Below are 26505 nucleotides of genomic sequence, written 5' to 3'. Positions count from 1 at the left end.
ATACTGTTCTAAAATCCTTTCCAATCCTCCATCCTTGCTAAAAAGGAGAAGTGGTTGACTGAGCACCTGGGTAAATGAGTGCTACCCTAAGATCTTCGAAAGTCACTTTGTGAGCCAGAATACATGAAAGTAAGTAATGCATGCTATACTAATAAAATAGTGTTCAAGTAAGATTTTAAAGCACTAAAGTCTTGCTCATATTGTATGGTTTTTAAATATTTACTATGAACACAATCTAAAGAATAACGTTAAAGAAAGATTACCCATGATTCCTCTAATGAGGGACAATCTCTATTAATATCTAAGTGCTGTGGTTTAAGGAACTGTTCTGCTTTAGGCTCAGCTGGAGGTGCTGTTTCGGGGAGGTTTAAGAGGTACAGCCTTGCTGGGGGAAGGATGTCACTGGGCATGGACTTTGAGAGTACACAGCATTGTCTACTTTCAGTTAATTCTGTTTGCTTTGTGTTTAAGGTAGAGATGTGGTCTCTCAGCTTCCTGCTCCTGCTGCCATTCCTGCCACTTGCTGCCCTGCTTCCCTACCATAACGGGCTCTCACCCCTCTGGAATGTAAGCCAAAATAAACTTCTTCCATACTGGTTTGGGGCTGCGGTCTTTTACACAGCAACAGACAGTAACTAATAAGCTAAGTATACCCACTCAGCCTCCTCCTAGTAGTGAACACATAAAAAGGAACACTTCTGATTTACCCTTGTTTGGTGCCTTTTTCTATATGTACGGTATTTGAAACACCATTCTATTGCACAGGGAATTTCATCTCTGGCAGGAGACACTGTCTCATTTCCCTATCCATCTGGCTTTGTCAAAATTGGACTGTTTATCTCTTAACACATTTCTTGGTGAATTAAGAGCATTTTCATTATCCTTCCCCCCAAATATTTACAGAAATACCTAATGAAGCCTTGGGGCAAGAATTTTAGGGTCAAACTGACTCAGTTTAAAGTACACTTGAATGCATTGGCACAGGAGACCGCTTCCTAAATATAACCCTAGTAGCAGAGACACTGAGAGAAACAATTAATAAATGGGACCTCCTGAAACTGAAAACCTTCTGTAAAGCAAAGGACATGGTCAACAAGACAAAATGACAGCCTACAGAATGGGAAAAGATCTTCACTAACCTCACATCGGACAGAGGGCTGATTTCCAAAATATACAAAGAACTCAAGAAATTGTTCATCAAAAGAAAAAATAACCCAATAAAAATGGGGTACAGGAGCCGGGCGGTGGTGGCGCACGCCTTTAATCCCAGCACTCGGGAGGCAGAGACAGGTGGATCTCTGTGAGTTCGAGACCAGCCTGGTCTACAAGAGCTAGTTCCAGGACAGACTCCAAAACCACAGAGAAACCCTGTCTTAAAAAACCAAAAAAAAAAAAAAAAAAAAAAAAATGGGGTACAGGAGCCGGGCGGTGGTGGCGCACGCCTTTAATCCCAGAACTTGGGAGGCAGAGGCAGGTGGATCTCTGTGAGTTCGAGACCAGCCTGGTCTACAAGAGCTAGTTCCAGGACAGGCTCCAAAACCACAGACAAAACCTGTCTCGAAAAACAAAACAACAACAACAAAAAATAACAAAAAAATGGGGTACAGACCTAAACAGAGAACTCTCAACAGAGGAATCTAAAATGGCTTAAAGATACGTAAAGAAATGCTCAACATCCTTAGCCATCAGAGAAATGCAAATCAAAACAACTCTGAGATTACATTTTACACCTGTAAGAATGGCCAAGATCAAAAACACTGATGACATCTTATGTTGGAGAGGTGTGGAGTAAAGGGAACACTCCTCCATTGCTGGTGGGAATGCAAACTGGTACAGTCGCTTTGGATTTCAGTGTGGCAATTTATCAGAATATTAGGAAACAACCTTCATCAAGTCCCAGCAATTCCACTTTTGGGTATATATCCAAAGTATGGTCAATTGTACCACAAGGACATGAGCTCAGCCATGTTCATAGCAGCATTGTTTGTCATAGCCAGAACCTGGAAACAACCTAAATGGCCCTCGACTGAAAAATGTGAATGGAGTGCTACACAGCAGAAAAAAATATGACATTTTGAAATTTGCAGGCAAGTGGATGGATCTAGAAAACATCATACTGAGTGAGGTAACCCAGACCCAGAAAGACAAATATCACATGTGCTCACTCATAAGTGGCTTTTAGACATAAAGCAAAAACAAAACAAAACAAAAACCCAAAAAACAAAAACAAAACCTAGACAACAAAGAGGACCCTAAGAGACTAAGAGAGACATACATGAATCTAATCATCTACATGGGAAGTAGAAAAAGACAAGATCTCTTGAGTAAATTGGGAACACGAGGATAATGGGAGAGGATAGGAGAGGAGGGGAGAGGAAGGGAAGGGAAGGTAATGAAGAAAAAGAGTTGTCGTGGTCAAGATCTCTCTTCACAGCAACAGTAAACCCTAACAGAGACACAACTACACGCTAATGCCTAAATGAGGTGTTACAGAAACTAAAGAAAAGCAGGTAAGCCAAGAAAGAGGACAAAACAGAAAAAGAATAGAAATAAGCCTGATGTTTAAAAGGAAAGAATTTTTCTTATAAGCTATTGCAGGCTCTGTTTACCAGGCTAAAAGATGTACCACTCTTTCAGAGAGACCTGTGGGACATCAGATGTACCACTGTTAAAATATCGCGCTCTGACAAAAAGAAAAGGGACATGAGACTGTGCAGTTGTCCTTCTGCACTGTCCTGTTCATTGGGGAATATTATTTTCAGGTGTGTGACTTTTGTTTATTCTGCATTCTGTGAAGCTGTGGTTCTTTGCTCATCTTAAACATCTAATGGTCCTAATAAAGAGATGAATGACCAATAAGGAGACAAGAGCAAGGATAGGCAGGGCTAGTAGGCAGAGAGTGTAAAAAAGGAGAAACAAGGAGAATGAAGAGCAACAAGAGAACAAGGAGAGAAGGACATCAGGGGCAGTCACACAGCTACAAAGCAGGCCACAAAGAAAGAAGTAAAGAAAGGTATACAGAAATAGAGAAAGATAAAAACTCAGGGGCAAAAGGTAGTCAGGATAATATAAGTTAAGAAAAGCTGGCAAGAAACAAGTCAAGCTAAGGTCAGGCATTCATAACTAAGAATTAGCCTTCGTGTGTGATTTATTTGGGAGCTGGGTGGCAGGCCCCCCAAAAGCCAAAAGAGCAAAATATCCCACAATACCTGTTGTTTCTCCTCTGTGATGAGATATATACAGTGGGGCATGATGTCAACTTCATTGCTAGGAGCACTGTAAGACCCTTGTTTCCCCAGGTCTCACCTTTGCAAAAACTCACAACATACATGCCTGCCTCTACTAATGGTCATAATTCAAGCTGTTCAATCAAAAATGTCAACTACTTAAAAGACAGGATCTCCTGAGTAAATTGGGAGCATGGAGCCCAGGGGAGAGGATTGAAGGGAAGGGGAGAGGAGAAGAGGGGAGCAGAGAAAAAGGTATAGCTCAATAAAATCAGAAAAAAAAATGAAATAAAATGTCAACTACTCTGAACTCCTTATTTTTACCCATGAATACTGACAATGGAGTCATAAAGTCTTGTGGACTCTACTTTCAAATTCCCCTCACTAAATACACAGTTTACTCATGTAACCACCTGTATGTTTTCTTACTGGTTCTCTATATAGCTAACAGTTGCTAACTTGAAAACAAATCTTACAACTGGGTGCTGTGGCATGTGCTGTAATCCCATTACTGTGAAGGTGGAAGCAGGAGGATCAGGAGTTAGAGGCTAGCCTAGGGACACAGGAGACCTGTTCAAACACTGAGATAGCTTAGTGCTTGCTATCAAGTCTGATGACCTGAGTTTGATACCCAGCATTCACACAGTGGAAGGACAAAACCGTCTGACTCCTATACAGAGAACATTCTGTTTCTTTCCTTCACATCTGTAACTCTAGTTCAGACACTGTCTGTAACTCTAGCCTCCAAAGGCACTAGGAACACTGGTGGTGCACAAATACACACACAGGCAAACACCAATACACATAAAATAATAAAAAAAATTAAAATCTCTTTCTTTTCATGTCAGTACTGAATCGATATTGGTCAGAGAAAGAGTTAGATGACTCTAAAATCAGAAGAGGAAGAAGGAATAGACGTCACAGGCCCGCCAGTAAGCTAAGGAGGGGGACAGAATACAAGTAGGTTCTCTTTTGATGTATAATCTGCTTTCTTACACAACAAGCAAATAGAATCATACAGTACAAACTCTATTGTCTTGACTGTTTTGTTGTGGTTTTGAGATTCATCTACATTACTGTATGTGTAGTGCATTTCTACTTATTGTTGAATACACTTTGTATACTCATTGTATGCTACTTTGTGAATCCCTAATACTTGCTGCGGCAGACAGCTTCCAAGATGGCCAGCAACAATTCCATTCTCCAACTATTCCCAGTGTTGTGTGTTCCCTCCCAAACTGTAAAGAGTTAGCTTGTGTGACATTAAAGGCAGCAGTGATGATGTATCATTTCTGAGTTTAAGTTACAAAGACACTGGGAATCTCATTTGTTGAGGGTAATCCATTGCCATTATTCTAAGTTATAGAATGAAAGGCCAAGACCACATAAGGATGTGAGCAGAATCTCAAGTTCAAGTCAGGCCTTTAGATGACTGTAGATCTGGCCATCAGTCTGACTACTAACTTGCAAGAGACTCTGAATGGAACCATAGGTTAAGCTATTCCTCAATTCCTGAAATAATGATTATTGTGTGATGGAGAGAGGATTTTTATGAAATAGAAGATGATTAATAGATGTGGTAACTGGGACCAGGGGATGTGATAAGAGGCTGATGATCCAAAGGAGTGTCTTTGGAACTGGGCAGTAGGCAGAGCTGTGTGAGCAGGGAAGAAGAATACTGGTGCAAACCCATGTTAGTGAGGCACAGGCTTGAGTAGGCTGCCAGGGGATTCCAGGGAGAGTGAGGGACACATGGAGATATTTCTCACCCTGCTCTAGAACTTCAGTCATGTTCAAAGTACCGAAATGTACATGAAGGAACTGAATGCCTAGCTAGAGGATCAGTAGTCCCAACACTGACACTGCTGTCAGTTTCTTTGTGTTATTTATAGTGAACACAAAAGAGAATATGCAAATGTGGCCACTCTTGGTGCACAAGTAAAAATGAAACTAAAATTATTTATACATGTATACATATATGTGTATTAAGTGAAAAATGAGACTAACAAACCATACAATATAGTACCTTAGTCCATATTTGAATTGAAAATAATTGAAAATCATACTTTGGTATCAGTGGAGAATTGGTTCTAATCTCCAAGACTCCCTCCTCCATAGATACCAAAGCCTGAGGACATTCAGGTCTTTTATATAAAATGACAGAGTAGACGCATATAATCTATGCATATTCTTCTATATACTTAATGTCAATATAAATGTTTAGTATCGTATAGAGAATAATGACGAGAAAAAAAATTGTATGATCTGTATACATGCTGATTTTTAAATTTTGAATAAAGCTAGCCCTTTAAATCCAAAAGTCCCTTGTCTGTTAGTTAAACAAACCATGGATCAAAAATACTGGAAAAGATTTTTCTTGTCATCATTTCTTAAACATGAAAAATGATGGTAACTCAGCATTCGACATTATGTATGTAGCTTTAAAGGCTTATTCTCCACTATTTTTATTGGCAAAAGACTCCCATTCCAAATTTAATTCATAATGAAAGGCTTTAAACCTGTAACTAGCTCTATTTTCTTGGCTGGCTAGAAAGACTTTTTATCCAACATTTTTTTCTTTATAGAGAAAGAAAATAAATCAAAAATGGTGACTTTCATCAAATTTGGTTCATATTAGATCTTTAGTGTTTCTTTACACAATTTTACTTGAGTTAGAAGAGATCTCTTTATGTAGTACAGAGCGTGAACAGTCAATCTGATAGGTAAGAATCTACATATTTAGTATGTTGTTCCACACTGAAAACCTAGCCCAAAACCCATGGCTTAGGAGGTCAAAGATCCCAGGGGAACCTACTAGCATTGTTTGGATGAAGGAGATGTTGTCAGATTGCCTTCTAAATATTTACATTTGAGCCTTAGCCTAGAGTTGTTCCAACCTTAGTCAGAGAAGGATCTTTCCACAGCGGGCGGCAGTTAATGAACAGACTCTTAACTGGTCAAATGCTGGGACTCTCTGTCCATCTAGTGCTCAGCCTAAAAGTGACATTTCTATCAAGTCCACAAAGGCTCGGGGAACTTGCAGAGATGCAGCAGAAAGAGTGTGAAAGCCAGAAATGAGGAGGACCGCTCTGAAGCACCAGTTCCCAGACAGGATGTAGCTGCTGCACTCATGAACTCGGTACAGCGATGCTTACCTATACAAAAGCCAACCTTCCAGTAGGCAGCACTAATTGGACTCAGTGTGGGTGGAGCACATGAAGGTGCGGGAAGGTGTACTGAGGAGTCTCATATTAGGTGTGATCAAGTTAAATTGTATACATGTAGGAAACTGTCAAAGAATAAATGAAAGATAGTGTTTTTTAAAAAGTTGATATACCCTTGATATACCATGGCTGGTTGATATCCATGGGAAATCTTCCATTTTATGAAGAAAAAGAGAGGAGGAGGAACTGGGAGGAGAGGAGAGAGGGGAAACTGTGGTCAGGATGTACAAACAAAAACAAAAACTGACGACAACAACAACAACAACAACAAAACAAAAAAAAAATTTGCTCCAATGGGTAGGTCAAGGCCTAAGACCAAGAATTAAAAAAAACCAATCTGAGTTTAAAAATCTGATAAACCTCTAAATAACATTAATAAAAGTTCTTTTTAAAACCTAGAAAGTTAAAGAAAAATAAATGGCACCATTTATATGTTTAGCAGGAGATTTACAACTGTTAGTAGAATCTTCACGATAGGAAAAGAAAGACAAACATTTACAAGTAAAATGATCTGCCCCGGTTAAGGAAGAACTGATACCCATGCTGTACTTCCTCTCCTGGAGGTAATAAAAGTGTGGGCACCAAAAGCGAAGTTGGAGGAAGTGAGTACTTTGCACTTGTATGCCTCAGTCACAAAGGGTTGCAATGGGCTCAGGAAGCACCACAGACAACAGAGCGAGCTGCGGTGAGAGACGGAGGAAAGGACAGCAGTAAACATGTTCCGGGTGGCCCACGGCCAGTCCCACAGCCTAGGAGAGCAGGCACAAAGTGAAAGACCACGAGTAGGGACTAAAATGTCTCTAGGGAAGGAGTCAAGATAGTGCATATACAACTGGAGACAGGCAGCTTGCTTATAAATGGAATATGGACAGAGCACTGGCAACTGTCATTGTGGGAACCAGCATACCAGCAGGATTCAGGAGACATTTGAAAGTATGTACAAATGTTGGTTTTCAGATAAGTGGATGTTTGCTAGGTCTGCTACAATCCAAGATGCGCCAAATCAAAGTGTAGGCCTATCTCAAGGTCCAAATCAGTGATGTCAGAGCAATTAGCTTTACATGGTGAAGCAGTAAACAAGAGTGAAGGTAGACAATAAAGTGTCGTGTGTCCTAGTAATTCCCAGAGAGACAAACACCTGGCAACTATACAATGGACACAGCACATGAAAGAATTACTTAAAGTATCACTTGGGGCCTGTGATATGGCTCAGGAGGGGAAGACACTTGCTATGAAGCCTGGTAACCAAGTTCTCCCCCGGAACAGACTTCTGCAAGTTGTCCTCTAGCCTCCACATGCACACTGTGACACGTGTGACCAACAAAAGACACAAACAAATTAAATTAAAAACAGTACTTCATTGATGGGTGTTTCCCCCAACTGCATGGGAATACTTAGAAACAGTCAAATACCCCTTACAGTAAGAACTTGGGGATCAGGGAAATAAATTGGAATTTAAGGGTTAAAAGTTAAACTATAACACAACAGAAAACTAGGAAAATACCCCCAGCCCGTGCTAGTCCCTTGAGTATAAACAGTCTCAGCAGACACCTAGATTAAGACTTCAAAAATAAAAAAGTGATGCTCAGTCTTCAAAGTAAAAAGAAACATAAACGGGCCTAGGAATGGGCTCTAGTCAACTGAGCAGGGCACAGAGATTGAATGGCTCAAGGACACGATGGTCAGCCAGCTCCTAGGCACTTCTGGGGCATACACTCAGAAACCGATACACCGCAGTTTTGTGTTGAGGTACTAACTAGTCTTCTCAAGAAGATCTTGGCTCTCTGAAGAGTTCCATAATATTCATTTTATAGTTGAGGGAAATGAAGCATAAATATATTGCAACTCACTGAAGTCTTTTTACCATGAGTAAATACATTATTTATAACCTACTTAGTTTTTATATCACTAATCCGTTAATTTTAACCCTAAACTCACAATCCATAGTTCTATTCCACACTCTAGAATTTGACAGTTGTTTACAATAATGAACAAAGACAAACTTCTTCCAGGATATTTTTTCTTTTTTCTTTTTTTTTTTTTTGGTTTTCCAAGACAGGGTTTCTCTGTGTAAAACAGAGTTAGATGTTCCCAGGACTCATTCTATAGGCTGGCCTTGAACTCACAGAGATCTGCCTGCCTCTGCCTCTGTTGGGATTAAAAGGCGTGCATCACCACCGCCCAGCATACTCCTAGGATCTTAAAATGAGATTTGCTAAAGTCATCTGTGAAGATGTTTAAAAAAATGAGTAATAAAAAAATGTTATTCTTCAGTTCTCCGGTATAACTGGAAGGAAATACGTGAGCACCCTCGTGTGACAAAATATCCACAATGCTGAATAAATGGATGGTCTTGCAATAAGTGCACGTCTTCAGGGCCATGTCTGCTGTATTAACACTAAGTATTTAATGATAATTGGTCAATGCTGCTAAATAAATTCAGGTGAGAGTCTAGGAGGATCTGTTGACAGTAAAGAATGTGGTCCAAGGAAGAGAGGTCCTGGAGAGAGGGGGCTGAGAAGTCTGTGAGTCAGCTTACAAGTCATAGAGCTGAAGCAGGCACTGACCGGGCCATGGAGGCTGGAGGAAAGTGCAGCTCTTAGTAACCACTGACATTGCAGATGATCTGTTCTGACTTTACCAACAGTGAAACAGAATCATACCGTCACTTAAGTCCTCTTGTTAGAAACTGACAAAATTGTGTAGACACAGCTGGGCATGGTGGTACACACTTAGAATCCCAGCATTGGGGAAGCTCAGGCAGGGGGAGTGTCATGAATTCAAGACCAGCCTGGGTTAAAAAAAATGACTACTGGGTTAGCCAGAGCTACATAGCAAGACCTTTTCTCAATAAGATGAAAGCAAACTGAACCCTAAAAGATGCAAACACAGAGAAGGTAAATGTTCAACATTATAAGTAATCAAGTATGAGTATAAATAAAAGATTGATCACTAATTTTTGTAACATTTTGTTAAAAAAAAAAAAGGACCTGTGACATCTTCTAATTTAGTCCAATCACTGAGAATTCTATGATTTTTTTTTTAAAGAGATAGCTAAAGACCTGTGAAGTCTCTACAAAAATCTTCTGTATTTGATGTCTAGCACAAAACACAAGGAAATACACAGTAATAAAGACATTTTTGAAAGGGCAGTGGGACATTGGCTCCACTCTGGCTGCCTCTTCTGCCCCGGGCACCATTAATACCTGTTGTTTGAGCTGCTGCACCAGGCGGTCCTTTTCCCGTTTCAGTGCAGCCACTTCTTCTTGGGTCTTTTTCTTAGAGGACGAAAGCTCTAGAAGAGCTATATTAGCATCCTTTTCACTAATAGCAGCCAGAAGAGCTTCTTGCCTGCAAAGGAAAGAAAACATGAGTACCGATCCAAGCTTGAAATAATTCTTTGTAGTTCTATAAAAAAAATCTGGAGAACAAAGGAAAACAGCTGACTTTCATATCATTCACGGGGTGGGGGGGGGTGTCAGGAAGTTCTATACTGATGGAGGAAGGTCATTGGTTAAATAATAAAGAAACTGCTTGGCCCTCATAGGTTAGAACATAGGTGGGTGGAGTAAACAGAACAGAATGCTGGGAGGAAGAGGAAGTGAGCACAGACGCAATGCAGCTCATCGCCAGGGCAGACGCGATGAAGCTCCGACCCAGGATGGACGTAGGCTAAAATCTTCCCGGTAAGCGCACCTTGGGGTGCTACACACATTATTAGAAATGGGCTAGTCCAGATGCGAGAGTTAGCCGAGAAGAGGCTAGATATAATGGGCCAAGCAGTGTTTAAAAGAATACAGTCTGGGTGTCGTTATTTTGGGACATAAGCTAGCTAGGCGACCAGGAGCTGGGGCGGCAGGAACACAGCCCACAGCTCCTACTACACTATACCATGTGATTTAATTCTTTTTTTTTTTTTGGTGTTTCGAGACAGGGTTTCTCTGTGGTTTTGGAGCCTGTCCTGGAACTAGCTCTTGTAGACCAGGCTGGTCTCGAACTCACAGAGATCCACCTGCCTCTGCCTCCCGAGTGCTGGGATTAAAGGCGTGCGCCACCACCACCCGGCTGTGATTTAATTCTTAACAAAGAGCGTGGAGGAGTCAGGTACTGGGTAGAACCTAAAGTTGGGTAAAAACTGCAGCACAGTGTAGCCTCTTTGCTGGAATCAGGGTGGAGAGAACACAAATACACACACTCTTGTCCCCCATCCCCCGCCCCGTATGTATGTGTGTATGTGTGTGTGTGCGTGCCAAAGATTTCTTCTGTGAGATCTGGCTTCTTGGTGTTATCAGTATCTGAAATGGATAGTCCCATGTTCTGACACACAGTATTTATCAGCAGGAAGAATTACATGTTAAAGCATACACATGACAAGATTGCACCAACTAAACAAAATAGTCACTAACTTTATTTTTAAAATTAAGCTACAACTATATGTAGGAACTCCTTTTTATTTTTTTTTCAACTAAAAAGTAAAAAAGGTCAGAAAAGGTGACACATGGCTTTAATAATCCCAGCCCTTGAGGGGTAGAGGCAAGCTGATCTCTGTGAATTCAAGGCCAACCTGGTCTTCTTAGTGAGGACCAAGCTAGCAAGAACTACATAGTAAGACCCTGACTCAAAAATAAAATAAAACGTGAGCCTATGCATGCATGGAAACAAGGATAACTTGTGGGAGTCTGTTCTCTCTTTAATCATGTAGCATCTTGGGTATTAAAAAAAATTTTTTTAAAGGTAATTTGCCCACCAAGCACCAATATTCCACAAACTTCCCCATAGCTTGTATGATTTTTATACAAATCTTAACCCCTACCTCTTCCTTCATGCTGATTCTTTAAAAACTAGGCAACAGCAAAAGACTGTGAGATTGGACCCCAGCTGATGGGGAAATGAAACCATTATGACCTGTGTTAGAACAAAAATCAAGTGAATGCCTGTCCTGGTGGCTTGCAAGTCCAGTTTGAGTCTTGCTGCACCCTTTTTACAAAAAGAATTGCCTTGCTGAGCCACTTTTGTCTTGTTCCTTTGTGGGATATGTAGATTATTCTTTCTTTGTTTCCAAAATGGGAACTGAACTCAGGTTGTCAAGCTTGGGAGCAAATGCCTTCACCTACTGAACCAGCCCTGATTTGTAAACTTTAAGAAAGTGGACTTAAAATTACAGCTGAACATCATTAAGTACTTTGATATCATCAATGCATACACATTTAGGATTGTGACTTTGTTGGCAATGACCTTTACATATACTTTAAAACAATAATTTAAGCATCACAGATTACCAGTGGTTTTATTACAGGCAGATATTGGGGCTCAGTGGGCACCCATTGGTATTTCTTCCAGTGAGGAACTGGAACAGGGACATAAAGACAGTGGTAGAAGTAGCTATAGTTTATTAGGAAAGAAAACCTTTCCAAAAAATAAAGTGGGCCAGAGCTGGTAAAAAGGGTAGAGGCTCAGTGGAGGACTGTACAAAGAAAGGCAGTGTTAATGGTCTTGGGTTCGGGGATGATTTGCATAGGGTAAACCTGTTCTCTGCACACTGCCACACATCAGCTTTGATGGTGAGAGTTTTCAGTTTCTCTGTGCAAACTGCAATAGTATGCTAATTTTGGCCTCACTTTCCACCCTACTCTTTGCCACAGTCTGGCTAACTACTCTGCAGTACAGGAAGTAAAGATCAAGAAGAAACTTACAAACAATCGGAACAAACTGGGGGAATAAACTGTCCATGGACCCAAACCCACCCTTCACTAGGTCATCTAAAGAGACAAATCTGAGTTCTACAGGAGAACTATGTAAAGTAGTTGTAGGTTCTGACCCAGGAAATGCTGAGTCTGAAAATGCACTGCAGAAGCTTAATTTTGCTTCTGACTTTTGTCAAGATAATTGAGCTTCAACTGCAGTCATATGGAAAAGTTTAGTGAGGCCACAAACTGAAAGACTATCATTTAAATAGTCTAAGATTTTATTTTGGATGAGTAGATCTACTAAACTGAATAAGTAATACTAAAAAATGTGGCCCACAGATCAGTTTACGACATGAAAAAAAAAAATTAACTAGTTTTTGCTGTTGGAAGAGAGCAGGACCCAAGTATCACTTTTACTGTCTCAACACTGTGGAACTGGGGAAAACAGCAGGTGGCTTACACAACCAGGCTCTAGTCAGCACTGAAGGAAAAGACAGTCTACATAAGACCACTGAATATTTGAAACAAATATAACCTTGATGCTGAAGGTGCTCAAGCTGTTTGACTGTACTGCACAGCTTCCTGTGATGGTTATCATCTGTTTTCTTTTTTCTTTTTTTTTTTGGTTTTTCGAGACAGGGTTTCTCTGTGGTTTTTTTGGAGCCTGTCCTGGAACTAGCTCTTGTAGACCAGGCTGGTCTCAAACTCACAGAGATCTGCCTGCCTCTGCCTCCCGAGTGCTGGGATTAAAGGCGTGCGCCACCACCGCCCGGCTATCATCTGTTTTCTTTGAGGACATAGGAGTTGGGATGAGAAGTGTGCACTGTCCGCGAGGGTGCTGCATTTCTGTGTACTCATTGTCAGGATCACACACTTGCCATTAGGCCAAGAGCAAATGATCAATCAATATCAGCAGTATAATTAATTATATGGCGCCATCAACACCTTTCTTAGATACAAAATACAAAGGTTATAGTGATTTGAGTTTTGTATTTAGGAAAAATGCACAAGGGCTGGCAAGCCTGCCACCTGGGTTTGATAGTGGAAGGAGAGAAATGACTAGTCTCTGGCCTCTACATTTATGCACACACACACATACTTGGTTGGGTTGGCAGAGGCAATAAAAAGGAAAAAAAGCACAACCTGTAAAGGTGAAATTATTCTATATCGTTGAAATATTTTGACTGAATTCCAGTTCTTTCATAAACAGCATGCTTGGACATCTAGGGATAGAGACAGTATTGTTCTCTTTGTTATATTATCATTTTAATAACTTCTCAACAGATCCTATCAATGCCCCAAGAAAACATGAATAAGGCTCTGGAGCTTCACCTGCTTTCTGCTGGGAGCCACTGCAGATGCTACCCAGATCACACTTGAGCTGTGTGTCTCCCCATCCTGACAGCTGATTCTGCACACAAGGCTCTAGGCTAGCAGACCCCAAGCTATTGGGTCACCCAAACCTGTACATCCAATACAATGAATGCACACTAACTGGGTGCCTTTCCTCATTTCCTCCACATCCTCAAGATCATACAATTTTTCTGCAGAATGCAAGAAACAATCCCCTCCCATTGCCATCAGGGAACCAGAGACTGCCCAACTTGCAAGCATTTACTACAGACTCATCACCTGCCTGGCACAGAATCTCCTCCTTTTCTAGAACCTTAAGGAAGCAATCTCACTTTGTCATGTGGGACTCAACTTTCCCCAGGACCACTGCCATGCTGGCTTTCCTTGGCATTAAGAGTTCTTCTAGTAAACCAATCTCTCATTCAAAAAGACAGTCTACCTCAGTGTCCGTTGAGCCCAAACCGAGACCTTCTACTCTCAGCAGTTGTAGACATTGTCTAGCCAAGGCAGCAATGCATCCCTATTGCTTTACTACAGACAGTAACTCTGCCATATGGGTTCCCAAGGTTTTCAGGAACTTAGTAATGGCTAAAACCAGCTGGAATTGGGTCCACTGCAAGCATCTGGTGGAGCAAAACTCCATGCTCAAGCCTGGCATGGAGAATCACACTTATAGTCTAAGTACCTGGGGTGGAAGCAGAGGCAGGAGGACTACCACAAATTTGAGACTAGACTTGTCTGTCTTGAGAAAGAAAAAAAAAAAAAAAGACAACTAACAAACCTCAAATCTCATTGTCAGAGAACAATAAAGCCATCACTTTTCAACATGCAGCACATGAAGCCATGACGCCTGGCTAGCCACATGCAAGACCACTCACTTAACTTCCAACTGTTTCTCTGTGTCTTTGATTATCTTGTTTCCATGCCCCCAAACATCCCTTAACCTATCCTGGAGAGACAAGTGAGGTCTAGGACTCCTGACATCTCACGTTTGCCTGTTGCTGAAGAAAGCCTCTTTTGCAAAACTCGTCCTTTTGGGGTAATAAGCAAGCTGTGGAGCAAGCTGGATCTTTCTGGGTGACACAATGGACAAGGGCTCTTGAAAACACTGTGGTGTCTCTCCCTTTCTCTCATGGAGACTGAGTTCCACCACTGAGTTACATCCTTTGGAAACGTTTAAGAAGACAAGGCGAGGATGTATAAGCAGCATCAACAGCTTTAAGTTTGGTGCAATTAGCCTTGCTGTTTTCTTAATACATCGGACAGAAAGGAGGCCTACATGGTAAGTCTGAACTAAGGGACTTGGTAGACAGTAGAGCAAAAAAGTCCAAACTTCTGTTTAAAATGTTGTGCTTTTCAGAGGCAACAAAATACAGAATGAAACAAAAAATAAACCGTGAAAAGAACTGTAAGTTAGTAGCCACTTATGGAAAACAGTCTTCTCTGTAGAAAGACACTCTCTGATGGAAACAAAAACACAAGAAAGAAAAAAAAAGTCAGAAGTGATTCTTCTAGTAACTGCAATCGAGAAGTTAGGTCCTAGCACCAACACGAATATTTTAGAGGAGTGGTGGACACCAACAGAAGTTGACCACTAAGAGTGCTCCTAACTAGGAAGCTGCCGCCAACCAGAGTCCTGCAAGCACAAGCAGCCTGTTTCCCTGGAGAGCCCCAAAGGAGCAACTGGGAAGACACAAGGGAGAACCCCCACAGGATCACAGGACAAAATGTCAGTGCACTTCCTGCACTTGTTAGGAGTCTATTTCGCAGTTAACAAGCAAACACCCCCACCCCGTCAACTGGATACAAACATTTCAGTGGTTAGCAACCCCTATTTCCTCAGTAAGTTGCCGCAGAAAGGCAAGTCATTAAAGTGGCTAGTCACTCTGTCCCCGGTGCTGTAAACTACACTGGCTGAACTTGCTCTTTGACCTGCAAAGTCTAATGGAATCAAGATGTGCACTACTGTGGCATTTGAGCTGCAGGAAATAGTGAGACCTCCCCTCTGTTCCTTTCCAAAACCCTTCTGGGCAAATTTCAGAAACTGGAGACAAATGCCATACGCATGAAAAGCTGAGCACGTTTGATGATTTCTGCGTCTTTAACACAGTGGTCTTCCAACACTAGTAAGCAAGAAACTGCAAGCAAGGCTGGAACAGTGACTTGGAGTGCTTGCTAAGCATGTGTGTGTTCCACAGAAGCTCAAGGAGTATGCTCTGCTGAAGTGCAAGGAGGAAGAATTAAGAAACATAACCAACATTTTTTTTTTTTTTTTTTTACCATTTCCTCCTCTTCCAAGTATGAATTTCAAGCTGAAGAGTTGCAGAATTACATACAATATGCTCTATAAGCCCAAAAACTTTAGGGAAAAGACTAGATGAAAGAATGAGGTCGGAGGCTTTAGCATGCTAATGACATGGATAAGGAGGCATAGTTTAATTGACTACAATCTAGATTAAATTGCAAATCCTCATTCTCTTATTATGAATTACATACACTTTGATTCTGTGGCCTTGTGATTTAACCACCTGGTTATCTAAAATCCAAGCAATTGCTGGATTTACTCATGCCCTGAAGATGTCCACTCAGTTATGATTTTCTCCTTTTTAGAGTATGGAAGACACGTCAACCCTATTAAGCTTTGTGAAAAGCACAGTCATGTCCTATGGGTAAACCTGATCTTTCAAAATTTGAAACCTGTGTTCTGTTCTTTTATTTAGATATTAGGGAATATCCTGGGTGTAAAATGTCAGCACTAAGTCAGTTATTTCCTCCACCATCATGTTTCCCCATCATGTTAATGGGGTCACTCACTCCTGGGTCCCCAGGCTGACAGTACCTACATAATCTAGTTGCGCTTTGCTTCCTATGGCCCAACACTGAGCGTTATTCTTTTCTAGTAGTCTTCACTATATGGGACTGCTATTTCTGCAACCACTACCACCCATTTATTTGGGGCCTGTATTATTCTTAAAGTTTCATCTCCAACTTTCCTGTCGTTCTACACTGCCCTGCTTCTCTGAGGTCAACATTCTTGGGTCTCTCAGCGCATCACACGCCTGGCCTAAACTCGGGACCATGTCTTTCTGCCGTCTCTCGGCAACCCTTCATCAGTTTCACCTCTTTCCCTGGGGTTGACGTAACCTGCTTTACCTGAGACGTGTCAAGTTGGTCTCTGTCAAGGTCTAGCTCCCCCACTGACTACTACTTTCTTCCTTGTCAGTATCTGCTTCTGTACACTGGCATCATCTGGATGGTGAAAAGAACCATTTTGTAAGTTACCTTCAATTCTTTCATACATGTGAGGCCTGCATGTATGGTTTGTCTTAAATTTTTTTCTCAAGCAATTAGTTTTTCAGTTTGTTCACATATTAATTTTAAGTTGTGATAGAATATTTATAACATCTTTTAAAAAGTATTATTTTTAATTATGTGTATGCCTATTTGTCTTTGGTGGGTATACACACACACACACACACACACACACACACACACACACACACACCAGATGCAGGTACATAATAAGGAGGCCAGAATAGAGTGCTGAACCTCTTGGAGCTAGAGTTAGAAGCAGTTGTGAGGTGGGTGCTGGGAACCAAAGCTAGTCCTCTGCAGGAGCAGCATGCATCCTTAACCACTTAACTATCCTTAGCCATCTCTCCAGCCCCACTTAAATACATAACTGTTTTCAGAGGTTTGGTGGTACTAAATGCATTCACACAGTTGTACAACAAATCTATTCCAAGACTGTTAATCTTGAAAAACTAAAACTATATCCATTTAATAATATTTCCTTATTTCTCCTGCCCCAGCTTCTGATAACTATTATTCTACCTTCTGTCTCAGTGAACTTGGCTATTCTAGATATTTTATAAAAGTGGAATCATTCAGCAATTTTCTTTTGCAACAGGTTCATTTCACTTAACAGAATGTTTTCAAGATTTATTCACATTGTAGAATGTACCAGCATCTTCTTTTCAACATCGAATAACATTCCGCTATATGTATACATCAATCCCTGTCTGATCCATTTCTCCCTCACAGATACTTGAGTTACTTATGCCTTTTAGGTAATGTTAATGACGAGTCCATATTTAATTTCAAAGTATCTTCATTCTAGAAGATGACCTTGAAAGACAAGAACTTTTAAAGATTGTTAATGTTCCGTACATGTCTTAACTGTTTATCACTTTTTCTTTTATTTAGTGGTGTGAGTATCCAGTCTACTCTAGAAACTATGGGATTACATGCCAGTCTTTGCTTAAAATACTGGAATACAGGTGCCATAAAGGTAGAATCCTTGTTTTATTCACTCCAAGTGCCAAGAATAGTTCTGAGTGTCAGACATATACATCTTGAGCCATCAATCTCTAATTCTGGCAACATTGTTGCCTGCTAAGGTCAACATTAACGGTCCTAGCATTTTTACTTATTTTGAAGCTGTGTTTTACTGTCCTTTTAAGACTCCCTGCCCTCAACCGTGTGCAGCAGCATGTAAGACAGTCAGCACCAAGTCAGAGCAAGTAATATCAAGCTTTGCAAGCACGAAAGAAACAGACATTAGAAGGACATCCACAGCTTTGTCAAGTTATATTCCACGAAAGAAAGAAACATGAAGGGGAGGTCCCGAGACTGAGATTGTCTGGTTCACCTAGATAGGCTGACTGTGAGGCTCAGTGTTGGAACCATAATTTAAGAGGCAGCACAAAGTAGAGGACGTCCAACTGAAGATGACAGGGTGGGTATTAATGGGATAACCCAGAAAAATTTACTAATAAATATACAAGATATATTTACAAAGAGTATGACTACTAGGGTAAAACTTTAAGTTAGTTTTGCTGAAATGAGATAATGAATCTGAGTTTCTCTAGAGGGCACAAGTGGTAGCCAAAGGGGAAAAGCCACTAAGGTCGAGAGTTCATTTCACAAAATGAATACTTGGTGTACCCACACTTGATAACAGCAGAACCAGAAAGCTGAAAGAATTACTAAGTATCTCAGACCGGGTGTTTAAACAGACCATCAGATGTCTGGAAATTATTTTATTGGAGTGGCACTTTGATTTTGTCATTTATTTTATTTTATCTGTGTAGCCCTGGCTATCCTGGGACTCCCTATATAGACATCCTAGCTTTCAACTTGCAGATCTTTCTGCCTCTGCCTCCCAAGTGCTGGAACAACAGGCATGTGCCCCCATCCCACTGCCCTTTTTAAAACTGTGATTTTCACTAAGTAGTGGAGGAAGCAGTAAGGGACAGGTGCTACTCCATCACATGGACAGAGAGCTCTGGTGTACCCAGACAGGAAAACCATTTTAGCACATGGACAGGGAATCATGATGGCATAACTGACAAAAGTGGCGCGTGTGGAAGCCAAAGCTGTGTGAGGATGCATTGCTCCACCACTGAAGGGGCCTAAATTAGGGGTACTATGAAGAGAGAGCTTTGAAAAGGATCTTTGAGTCAGAGCAAACATCCTCAGGAATAAACACAGATTTGAAACCTTGATGTGCCTACCGAGGACACATCAATAAGACTCAAAAACTGAATACGGAATGATTTGATTTGAAACAAGACACATCAAAAAAGCTAAAGAGGAAAGATGCAAAGAGGAACAATCAGAAGACTCTGGAAACTAAAAGGCCAGGCTATCTAGCTATGACAAGGGATGTGTTATGGAGTAGAAGTCTTCTATTAAGAGAAACTGTTTCTAAACAATGAACAGCAAGCTGCTGTTTGACTCCTCCTGGATTTAAGAGTCACAGAGAAAACCTGTTCCATCAATGAATAAGCATCAGAAGGTATGACTGTGGCTGTGGCCTGCCCAGTACAGCCTTCCTGCTGTATAGCAGTAAGTCAGCTGCAGAAGACAGTCTCCAAACCCTGCTGCTGCTTACCTCACATCTATGCCTAGAACATGGTGGGGTTGGGGGTGGCAAGTTACGCCAGCAGGAAGAGGGAGGTCATCTCTATGTGGTCTGATTTCCAGAAGAATGATTTAGTCACTTTGCTAGTTCACATTTAGGTTGAATTACATGTAGGTCCAGACTTCTGTACTTACTTGCCTGTGATCTGATATTGTAATTTTAGTAATACAAACAAAAAAAGATACAATTACCAATTAATATGATGAGTGTCAGCTATACACAAGGGGTCTTATGCCAGTATTGGTGATATTCTGCAATATTTTCTTTATAAAACTTACGTCTGGGAATGAGGAAAATTATGCACAAACTAAATAATCTAAAAAGATTTCTCTTTGCTCTTTTATAGTTTAATTGGATTTTACAGATAACAGTCATTCTTTTCTTTCTTTCTTTTTCAAGACAGGGTTTCTCTGTGGTTTTGGAGCCTGTCCTGGAACTAGCTCTTGTAGACCAGGCTGGTCTCGAACTCACAGAGATCCGCCTGCCTCTGCCTCCCGAGTGCTGGGATTAAAGGTGTGCGCCACCACCGCCTGGCCACAGGTAATATTCATATATCAAAATGTCACAAAATTCCTTCTGTATTAAAAACAAACAAGAAACTCAATAAATAAAACTTTGGTTAGTGATCATTTAAAAAAACCTGGGGCATCTACTTTATAATATGGATGTGCTCTCTTTCTTACACACACACACACACACACACACACACACACACACACACACACACACACACTATAGGGGATCAAAATAGGAGGCTTGCATGTTCTGATAAGCTACATCCCCAGTACCCAGAGCAATCTTTCCAAATTTTGTATGTAGACAAGAAAAGATTGGCTTTGTTAAGAATGTAGCAGGCGTTAAGAGACACGCAGAATGCAGTTACCACACACAGTCATAGCAAAAATAGTGTAGTTTGCATTCCACAACTACACTAGCATGCCTAAAAAGTACATGAACTCAACTCTGGAGACTCTAAGATTAATGAAAAGTTCATTTTTATTAATATTCAAAAGTAAAGGTATTTGTTTATAAGTTAATTTAGTAAAAGTTATTAATTTCCTTCTTTTGTGAAATATGTCTACCTACACTTCAAATGAAAGGTAAGTTTAAAGAAAATTTATTTGGTGAGAGAAACAACAAAGTTATTCTAAAATGGTCCTTGGAAAGTTTTCATTGAAATCAGCTTCAAAGCTAATTCTGTTCTTCAAGTTTTGAGCTGTGTGTGTGCACATAGGAAATGCACTACCGGAGAGTGAACCTAGGGACTCACATGTGCGGGGCTCGCACTCTAACCCTGGGCTCTATATTGAACCCCCAAATATTATTTTTGTTAAAATGAATTTTTTAGTAAGTCTGGCCCAAAGAATGAATCTGGGTGGTACATTTTCAGATCATTGTAAGAAACAAATACATATTTCAGGGCGTCTTTTAAACTGGGTCTGAGAACCCCCAAGGGAGAGATTACATGTATATTTAGCAATGACAGCTCTAGGGGGTGAAGTGTGAAATTGTCATAGGGACTATTGTGAGACTCACTTGGATATTGAATTTCCATTCTTACTTTCTAAAAGGAAATAGTCTTAATACAATGCAGCTAAACCTCCCAATCTTCATGACTACATCAGAGCAACGGGACTTTCTGAAAACAATGTTTCCTCGTAGACCTGTTCCTGATACTGCAAGCATCTTTTCTTTGAACGTACGAATCAAAGAAGCTTCTTAGTAGTGAAACTGGTGCCTTCCCCTTGTTCATTTTCCACTGGCTGAGGTGCACAGTGACCATGTTAGCTGCTAGGCAGGGGAAGAAGCACTCACCCCTAAATCGTTAGTCAGCATTCCTTCCAGTCATGTTTTTACTTCCTATAAGGCTCTGAAGAGAAAACAACAGGGAACCAGCTAAAGTTTTCCATGCTACTTCTTTGTTCATAATGAATATGGAGAAGTTACCCTAATAAAGCCCTGCATTCCATGTTTGCAGTAACAGTTTGCAGCTATGGGAGTTACTCCAGGGGTCACTGGTTTTGTCCTTAACAAGGGTGAAACTACTATGCTCAAAACTGCAATGACCACACGGGATCACAGGGCCATGAAGACAGACCAGGACACTGAAGCAGCAGAGGTGAACTCTGACCCCTGACAAGTTCATAAAGAAGACTACTCCAGTCTGCACTCCCACTTGAAAGAGACAAATACATACGCAGCTCACTCCATGTAGCAAGGCAGTGAACACACAGCTTCCCTTTAATAAAGCCCTTTATTTATTTATTCATTGTTTTTCGAGACAGGGTTTCTCTGTAGCTGTGGAGCCCATCCTGGCCTTGAACTCTGCCTGCCTCTCTCTCCCCACTGCTGGGATTAAAGGTGTGTGCTACGACTGCCCAGTTATTTTAATTATTTTTTCTAAGTGCTGGTGTTTGAATCTAGGGCCTCAATTATGTTAGGTGAACTAGTAAAATATTTTACAACAACTTAGTTTTGGGAATCTATACAACAAAGTCTATAAAAAGTCTCTAGGGAACAGAATGCATAATAAAACAAGTCTAAAGGTTAGAAGAGGGCCACAGATATGGCTAAGTGAGCAAAAGCTCTTGCTGCACAAGCCTGATGTCTCAGTTCAACTTCTGGAACCCTCATGAAAAAGCTGGATGTAGTAGCACACACCTGTAACCCTAGCGTGCCTACAGTAAAAGGAAGGATGTACATCCATGTGAGTGTATGTGATCCCCTTCCGCCTTTTATGTATCTGCCTTATAGAAAAGCTGCAAGGGCTTGTCAGATGGCTCAGTGGATAAGGGTGCTTCTTGTCAAGTCTGAGGACTTGTAATTCTTCCCCAGGACTCACATGGTGGAAAAACAGAGCCAGCTCCCCAAATCCTCTGACCTCAAAATGTACACACGCACGCAGGCGCGCGCGCGCACACACACACACACTTTAATAAATTTAAGGCAGATTAAACAAACAAACAATAAACAAAAACAGCTAGCAAGGTATTAGTACTGGTGATTTTAGTGCCAGTAGATCAAGCACTTGCTAAACTATGTCTTAAAGCTGCAGTGGAGATGTGGGGCCGGGAGGCTTAGTAAGTATATGCTCGAAAGATAAAGCTGAGTAAGTGGCAGGTTCGTGACAATTTTCTTTCATTTTAGTGTCCCTACTTTCTAACAATATGTATTCTCTGCCTCCCTAATAATTTAACATATATAGGATATGGCAGCATCCACTCCTCCATGTGAAGCCATGGCCTCTTCAAAATGAAGTGCACCTGATGTTGCAAGCACAACTTTTGGGTTGCTCCATTTATCTTGTCCTTTTTTGTTTTTTTTTTTCCAGAAAGTTTGTTTCCAAAGGAAACTGAAGTTTTCTTACATCGTTTCTCAGAACTCAAGCTTCAGAATGCCTCCATTTACATCAGTGTCTGTTTTAAGAATCACCAAATGCTTTCAACCATTAATCCCTGTACTCTGTCACTGTCCTACTGTTTACGTAACCTTTCCTAGTCTCAGATGAACAGCACACTCACACCAGCTGTCCACACCATGCTACTGAAGACACGTCCTTGCCTTTTCTCTAGCTTGCACTGTCTTTCAGGTCTGATGGCTGATATTTGCAAGAACGCCAGTGGTGTCACAGCTTCCGCAGACACCTGCCATACCCAACAACTAATATACTTGTAGTACATTGTCCGCTGGGAGATTGAATCAGATGAATGACAAGATAGCAGAATCATTATAGTGTTTGCTTCTGGCAACTTCCGAGAACATCCCCCCCCCCCGCCCCGCCCCCAGGCAGGGTCTGGAGTTTTCATGTGCAAACCTTGTAAGAACAGCTCTGCTGCACTGGTTTGGGAGGGGCACCTGCTGGGAAACTGTGGGGATGAGCCCAGTGACTGTGCTGGCACTAGGAAGAACTGTCATTATCAGTTTGATAATCTCCTGTTCCTTCCAATATGTTCTAAGATGCTTTTCAAATGCCAAGTATAATCTAGAAAAAAAAATCACACTTTTGTTTTTGTATTAAGTATAGAGAAATACAGGTATAAAAGGATGGGGAATTCAGGATCATTTTCTAAAATTCCTTTTTATTAATGACAAAGGCATAAAAGACAATGTTATAGTCCAGACTGGCCTCAAACTTATGATTCTCCTGCCCTTGCTTTTCTAGCATATCCCACTGACATATGCCACCATAACTGATAGGATCATTTCTAAAAATTATGTTAAAGACAATATGGAAATTGTGCCTGAAAATACAGTAAAGTCTTCTCATTTCTTAATTTGTAAAATTCATCATTTGTCTTACCTAAACATGCTTCTGGATAAGACAATTACATTACTTTCATGCTCTGGGATTTTTATTACAATGAGAACCAAGAAAGTAGATTGAACATTCATGCTTAAATAATACTTAAAACTATATTTTAAGGGGCAATGACATGCTTAATGTGTAAATGGTGCTTGGTATCAAGTCTTACAACCAGAATTTGATCAGAGGTCATGGTGCAAGAAAAGAACTGACTTCCACAAGTTGTTTTCTGACTCTACTTAAGCACCATGGCACCTACAAACACACATGCACACCCCCCCCCCCCCCGCACACACACACACTAATAGAAACTTAAGAAGAAAACAAATCTCACATTCTGAGGCTGGAGAGATATGGCGGTTCAAGGTTAAGAACACACACTAATCTTATAAAGGACCCAATTTTGGCTCCCAGTACCAACGCTGTGTGCTTACAACTAACTGTAACTCTGACTCCAGGGGATCTGATGACTCTGGCCTCTTTACACACCTGCACTGCCATTTGCAAGCCCCCCATATATATATATATATATATAATTATATATATATTTAAATATATATATTTAAAAACAACAAAAGTAAGTCCTTAAGAGCCCTTATACTGAGAAGGAAAGGGTATCTCAAAATGGTTCCATTCTACAATAAAAATACATTGCAACATAGAGGTATTTGTATGTATTTTGAAAGAAGCAGAGAGAAAACAGCACAAAGGCTAAAAAACCAAGTATTATAGTTTCTAAGAAACGTATTCTCTAACTAGGACTTTTTATTTTCTCAAATTTCTGAGATCACGATGAACAAGTATGAGTACACTTAGAAATCTGTCTTTTTCTTCCTCTCTCGAGATGGTACCTCCGTCTATTGCCTGCTCTGAACTACTGAAATGATCCCCTGCTGTGCTTTCCTAAGTAGACCAGGATAACAGACACTGATGGAGGAGTTACTTTGATTTAATAAAGAAACTGCCTTGGCCCATTTATAGGCCAGCCCTTAGGTGGGTGGAGTAAACAGACAGAATGCTGGGAGAAAGAAGCTGAGTAAGGAGTCGCCATGATTCTCCCACTCCAGACAGACGCAGGTTAAGATCCTCCCTGGTAAGCCAGTTTATGGGGCTACACAGAATATTAGAAATGGGTTAGATCAATATGTAAGAGCTAGCCAATAAGAGGCCGGAACTAATGGGCCAGGCAGTGATTAAAAGAATACAGTTTCTGTGTAATTATTTCGGGTAAAGCTAGCCGGGTGGCAGTGGGAAGCAGCCCTGCCGCTCCTATTACAACAGAGTGGCGCCCAGCGTGATAATGAACTTCACGTAAAACCTGAGAGGGCTTAAAAAGGAGAGAGAGAGAATTTAAGACAGCTTTTTGCTGTTTGTGGGTTGCATGCCGCAAAGAAATTGTCCTGACTCAGCAGCAGGAAAAAAACTGGCTGTTTTAAAATGCCGACTTTCTGGGCTGTGCCGCCATCGCAATCTCTGTCTGGCTCCTGCGGGAGACAGAGTCTTTGAACGGGGCATTTGGAGTAAAGTGCTACGGCTTGCTTGATGGCAATGTGGACTGCTGTGTGCCTGGAACTGTTTGTGGCTCTGGGGCACCAAATGGCTCTGAGGCAGGAGGGCTCAGCTCCACCATGCTGAACTGTGCTGGTCTCAGGCAGGAACTACCGTAATTACTGTAATAACAGCGCAGTTAAGGTTTAGACTGGGCAGGACACAGGCGGTACCGTATTACTCCTACATGGTGCAACTTAAGTTTTTAAGAAATGCTTAACATTTTAAGAAATGCTCCTGGATAGTAAAAAAATTACAGATTCACAATAGAACTGATTCAGACACTGTTGGATGAATGTATGTAGGCTTGAGAGAGAAAAAAATATATATAAAGAATAAAGTTAATGTCTTAAAAAAGGGTAAAGTCTTTAAAGAGACAGAGTACAGATAGTTATAGATTAAAAGAAATAAAGAAAAATAAGCCACGTAAAAATGGAAAATTCACAGAGAGTCTGGATTCTTTATATTATTGTGTTTTCTTTAAAAATTTTGACTGTAAAGGAGCTAAGTACAGAGAGACATTTCATTACATGGGCTGCCAAGCTAAACCAGAATGGATATAAGGGTATTATGATTTCAGAATTTGGGACTAAGGATATGATGCTTTGGAGAGGGTCTTCTTTTGTTTTCACAGAGGATGCGACCCTGTGGATTTCTTCTATCCCAATATGGTATGATAGACCACGCCCTCCTGAAAGGTTGCTGTGAACACCTTCAGAAAATTACTTCACTCAACTGCCGACTGAGATGACCCTGACACACAGGTTACACCATAAAAGATCTGAATACAGCGCCCCCATTCAGCAGGAAGCAGTTTGGAGAGAAAAACTGCGCCCATGTTCCCAAATATGGTTTATAAATGTTCTTTTACATTTAAAGGGGGATATGATATAGGTATGAATAATTTGCATTGATATAGATTTTAAGGTCAATTTTGTTATATGTATATGTATTTCTGATCTTGATTAAGGTATTGTGATTGTATAGTTCATTTAAAATGTAATGTATAATTAGAAAATATAGGTTGTTAATGGACAATCATCGATAATAGTCAAGCTTGTAGTCATGTTAGTTAGATTTTCTAGATATATAGAGATATATTTCAATTAAATAGGCATTCTTCATATCTTTCAAAGACTACAGAATATGGCATTTTAAATATTTTAATAACTTAGGGTTTTTCATGACAATGAGACACGTCTGCTCCTGGCAGCACCAGCTACTTCAAGAGGAAGAT

General features: G+C 40.7%; 1 protein-coding gene across 9 annotated transcripts in view; it reads right to left on the bottom strand.

The window, feature by feature from the left end:
- Nucleotides 1-26505, bottom strand: part of Erc1 (ELKS/RAB6-interacting/CAST family member 1) — a 365559-nt gene that overhangs the window by 65209 nt on the left and 273845 nt on the right. For all 9 annotated transcript variants that reach the window (XM_057764045.1, XM_057764072.1, XM_057764063.1 and 6 more), the window contains one exon: nt 9658-9802. In XM_057764045.1, coding sequence (XP_057620028.1) covers nt 9658-9802 — 145 coding nt within the window. The remainder of the gene's footprint in view (nt 1-9657; nt 9803-26505) is intronic.

This window comes from Chionomys nivalis, chromosome 1 (genome assembly GCF_950005125.1).
Source record: "Chionomys nivalis chromosome 1, mChiNiv1.1, whole genome shotgun sequence".
In the NCBI taxonomy this organism is placed as follows: domain Eukaryota; kingdom Metazoa; phylum Chordata; class Mammalia; order Rodentia; family Cricetidae; genus Chionomys; species Chionomys nivalis.
The sequence above is the reverse complement of the archived record's forward strand: the minus strand, read 5'-3'. Positions and strand labels throughout refer to the sequence as shown.